The sequence below is a fragment of the Rhododendron vialii genome, chromosome 4a, assembly GCF_030253575.1.
Source record: "Rhododendron vialii isolate Sample 1 chromosome 4a, ASM3025357v1".
Taxonomy (NCBI): domain Eukaryota; kingdom Viridiplantae; phylum Streptophyta; class Magnoliopsida; order Ericales; family Ericaceae; genus Rhododendron; species Rhododendron vialii.
In genome coordinates, this window is record NC_080560.1 from 9,900,112 (window position 1) to 9,905,370 (window position 5,259).

The 5,259-nt window shown below is 39.0% G+C and overlaps 1 protein-coding gene across 1 annotated transcript; it reads right to left on the reverse strand.

Annotated features, from left to right (window-relative positions):
* Positions 1-3,126: 3,126 nt before the first annotated feature.
* Positions 3,127-4,893, reverse strand: LOC131321948 (F-box/kelch-repeat protein At3g23880-like). Its single transcript, XM_058353003.1, has 2 exons — positions 4,710-4,893; positions 3,127-4,623 (listed from the first exon to the last, which is right to left on the reverse strand). Exon 2 carries the CDS (start codon positions 4,616-4,618, stop codon positions 3,509-3,511), a length of 1,110 nt encoding a protein of 369 aa, XP_058208986.1. The 5' UTR covers positions 4,619-4,623; positions 4,710-4,893; the 3' UTR covers positions 3,127-3,508.
* Positions 4,894-5,259: the final 366 nt, after the last annotated feature.

Genomic DNA, 5,259 nt, shown 5'->3' on the forward strand with positions numbered 1-5,259 from the left:
AGGCCCAATAATATAAAGCGGACCGCACCGGCTCACAGCTCTATAGCTCCTTGAGTAGCTCATTTATGTGAAAAACCAAAGTTGAATGGACAAGGGTAATCCAATGAACAATTAAAATGGTATTTTGGGATGAATGGCACTGTGTTTGGTTGCCCTTTTTGAGAGTAATTTTTAACTCTCGGTACAGTTTTCAATAAATCTTTCTCTTTATCTCTCCATTCATTACTACTCCAACTCTCAAAAATAACTTTCTAAAAGCTTAACCAAACAAAGTCTAATCCTTGAAAGCTCTAAAATGTAAACCGTTGCGATCGTATTCTTGAGCTCAGGCACTTTTCCCTTTTACAAAAGGTGATCACAACAGCTACCCAAGTCAAACATCATGAGTTAAAAGTAAATTTTTTTTTTTAGATGAATGAGTTAGAGTATGAGAAATCATATTGGACAAGCTCATTTGCTCAATTTCCCCCGATAGCTTTTTTCGGATGATGCTATGGTGTCCCCGGTCATTTTGGGAATACCGTAATTTTTGGCATAACTTTACCATTAGGAGTATAACTAAAATCAATAACAAGTATAACAGAACCCAAACAAGGCATAACCAAGGAATATCTAAAAAACCAACCAAGGCGTAACTAAACCCAACCAAAGCATAACAAATAAGTTATGCCTTGCTATGGTTTTAGTTATGTCTTGTTATGGTTTTGTTATGCTTATAATAGATTTTGGTTATACTCATGAGTTACGGTGTTCCCAAAATGACCAGGGATACTGAAGTCATTCCCGCTTCTCTAACCACAAAGGCAAAGTAGTGCTATTATATGCTGAGGAATAAATTCATAGTACTATATTTCACTGCCTAAGCGTACTTTGTTTGACTCTTTTTTTTTGGGTCAAGATAAAGACTTCTTCTTTTCTTTTTTTTAAATAATTCATTGTGTCCAAACTAGCTTACGCTCATCTTGATTAACAAATAGAAACTCTAACCGTTATTGTAACTACATTAGACATCTCAGCTTGAGGAAAGAACTTTCAAGTAAGATTTTTCACTTAGTAAAACAAAGTATTTTCATTCGTTTCAGCGGATGATGCTATGGTGTCCCCGGTCATTTTGGGGACACCGTAATTTTTGGCATAACTTTACATTATGAACATAACTAAAACCTATTATAAGCATAACAAAACCAAACAAGGTATAACCAAGGAATATCCAAAAAACCAACCAAGGCATAACCAAACCCAACCAAGACATAACAAATAAGTTATGTCTTGGTATGGTTCTGTTACGCTCATAATGGTTTTGATTATGTTCGTAATGAGTTTTGGTTATACTCATAATGATTTTGTTATACCAAAAGTTATGGTGTCCCCGAAATGACCGGGGACACCGAAGTCATTCCCTTTTCTTCATTATGATAATACTCCTATATTTCATAAGGGACCTTTCATAGAGTACCGGGAAAATATTTGTCCCCAAATAAAACACAAGTGTGCCAAACACCAAGCATTACTAGCAAACCCCCATCATGGCCTTAGCTAATTCGACTGAAAACCAGGTGGAGAGTTACAAAGGATCACAAAATCATCCTCTTCATCGCTTTTACAGAAAGGTTGGCCAACAAATCTGCGCACTGGTTTCCTTCGCGGTAAGTATGGCTAATTTTTGGAATGTCCAGCTCCGCCATGAGGAAGTTGCAAACTTGCAATCAGAGATTACGTTACTAAAATGGTGCAGCACTGAGAATTTTCCCATAGCAAAATCGATAGCAGCCGATGCATCTATTGCCACTTCAATTCCTTTAAGGTTCAAACTTCTAGCAAGCTTAGGCCATCGCGCAATGCCCAAAGCTCCTCTTCAATTGGGGAAACCTGTCCAATCTTTCTATGACATCCTGTTACCCAAGTCCCATTTTTGGACGAATGAGGCCGGTGGCTCGCCCAGTGGTCAATTTTACCACACCATGCCATCTGTGTCAAGCATACGCTTGCCCTGTGGTTGTTTCCATTTAACATTTTTCAGGTGTTTTGGTTCGCCTTTTTCCTTCTTGAAAACAAAGTGCTGCCCACTCGTTTGCCTGTGCCAAAACATCACTGCATATGCGTCGAAAGGTTTTCCTTGGATTGGAAAACTTGGTTTTCAAATATGTGTTTATTTCTGTTGGTCTGAATGGTCCAGAGACAAAAAAGAAACAGGATACTCTACCTAACCCGACTCGTGAATACACTTTGACTGACAATTGTTATGTAGCCAAACACTAGGGTTTTCCTGCGAGAATTGATTCAAAGTCATGTTGGTCCAAACTGTGCTAGCAAGGGTACACTCTCTCAACGCATGAATGGTGCTCTCAGAAATACCACAAGCAAGGGGACAGAGATCATTTGGCCATATTTGGCGAGTACACAACAACTCCTTCGTAGAGAGATGACAACGTATCGCTAGCAAAAATAAAATACACAATCCTAAGATTGCCGTTAATTCTCCAAGTCTATCTCCAACCAATGAAACTGATTGAGCTGACCAAGTGCTGAATAAGCCAGCAATGAGCTAGATGGGTACCACTCTAAGACACCAACTTGTCCTTTCACCAAAACTAGGGATTTCATGGAAGTATCACCATTAGATGAGAGTGCATCGTCCTCAACTCCCGTATTTAATTTAGGAAACAAATAATCGGCTCTTGTGGCTCACTATCTCTAACGTAATGATAATGAACACAGTGAAACTGCAAATGAAGTAGATAAAAATTGGAGATATGACACATAAAGAACAAGGTAACCTCCAATGAAACATGGGAAATTGAATTTAACATTGTACTTGCACTTGGTACTGCTTTGACAAGACAGTCAGCGACACTTCTCAGACATGGGTCGAAGACATTATTTATTTTTCCAACAGCAAGGTTGACGACACAATGACACACTTACGGATGTGAAGCCAAGTATTGAGATGCTTGAGCACCTTCATTAATAATAAAGTTAAAATCTGCGCGCAAGCTTGGTTTGAAATCGAATCCAACCAACTGGAGCTCAGCTTGAGATTAGCTTGACGTGACATGTATAGAGCATTTGACAGCCACACTCTGACCAGAAGATAGGACTCCAAGAAACAAAAAAATGAACTTCAGGTTTTGACTAGTAAAAGTTAACATATAAAACAAACGTAAGAGAATCAAGCATAGAAGTTAGAACAACATGCACAATTATATTCCTAACAAATGCGTTGCAGATAACCCAACTAGTATAATCAGCAACACATCACATAGTTACCACTACATTCTAAAGCAATAAAAGGATTGTTTGTGTTTGCCTGCGCATTGTCAAAACGTTGAAATTTCAGGAGCAAACATTACTTTGAGTTGTGATTTACTCTCAGTCTCCTCCTGACAAGGAAACAAGATATCTTGATTTTGTTTCCATCTTTGCTTGGACCAGCATTCCTCATAATTGGTGCTCTTTCATCTTTATCCTTTGCTCTCTTGGAGTTTAGAAGCATAGCATTACAAAGGAATCAACTACCATTTCCTTGTTTCACTAAAACTATGGATTCCATGAAAGTATCACTGTCAAATGTAACCGAACTCTCTGTATCTACGGGATTTGCAGAGGTTTTGGTCTCACAGTCGTAACAAAGTAGCCGGTGGTCATTCGTCGATAGCAGAACTTGACCATTTTTCCTAAATCCTATTATCTGTTTCAACCCTATTGGAAGATTAATATTGTATAGTTTAGCCCAAGATTCTGCAACTCCATATTCTTTCATCACCCATATGCAACAAAAAACCCCTTCGTGACATGACACTGCCAGTGATTCTCCATATGACATAATCGAGTGGCCCACTAGGTTTTGATTGACCAGACGCACCAGAGCGGCAGGCATATTCGTCACCGAGAATGCTTGAGAAACCATATTGAATGCCATTATCGAACAGGGGAGGAGACCATCCACCACTCTCCTTTCAAATGCAATCCAATGTATTGCTCCATTAACAAAAGCCTGGGACCAATTCAACTCCGCAATGCCATGTGGATAACCAACACAGGTGATGGATCTCCATGATCCTGTGCCTTGGGTGTAAAGCTCAACCTTAGAAGGCTGCTCTATATCCTCCTTCTCGAAAACAATAGACACCAACATGTACTCTTGCGTCGTGGGGTGGGCACCAAATCCCAAAACAAACCACCAAGGAGGAGTTTCCGGTTGAGAGGGCATGCGAAGAGTCATTGATTTTCTAATTAATGGATTCCACAGAATAATACTCCTACACGATGGCAAATTGCGATCGACCATACATATCAAACCATTGCAACTACCCACTATTCTTTTAGGCCGAAATGGGGTACTCAAAGGATACTCCAATTCAGAGAACTCATCACTAAATTTTTCATCGCCGCGGTACAATAGATAGCGCTCTTTGTTTTTCTCATAGTTGTAAGTCTTAAGGAGAAGGTTTCTGGCGTTTGTTTTGCTGTGGTTGAGGTGTTTGGTGACGAAACTAGGGCTTGTTATGAGAGAGTACCATGATTTGCATACGGATGTGAATCGAATCAGAGATTCGACGGGTAGTCTTACAAGAATCTCATCTAAAAGTTCAGTTGGTAGTGGTATGTAGTCCGACATTGTTCCTGCAATAAGACGATAATTATGGTATCGAGACAACTGGGAAAAAAAAAAAACACTGAGAGCCTTGGTTTTGGACATTAGAACTTACAATTGTGTTGGTCGGTTGAAGCCCGAGTTTTCGAGGGGTCCGATCTTTCGATTTGTCTCCGATTTCTATGAATTAACCCAGCATTTCCGATCAAAAAAACAACCCATCATTTCAATGGTCAAAGCCAGTAAAGCATAACTCGCATAAACTGAGGTGAGAGAGAGAGAGAGAGAGATTGAGATTTCCCTCGTTTTCCCCAACTTTTCTCGTCTATTCCGAGAGGGAAAATGACGGCTAAAACGTGTTTTTGATAATTGATATTTTTGACTTATTGAGAATATTTATTAATGTTAAAAATATTTTTGATAAATATTAGTTATTAAAACAAGTTTTGAACTTTTTCATTCGGAAACACTAACTTTGCCCAGCACATAACTTCACCAATCACCAACATGGGGACTCAAAATCTCGAGCGCGGTTTTTAATAAATTTTATTTATTTATCGTTTTTCATTTATTATTCTAAAAAATCTCTCTCAAAACTCTAAAGGAACAAGGTCGATCCAGCCAGTCGGATCCGGATCATTAGTTTTGCTCATGAGCAAAAAAAA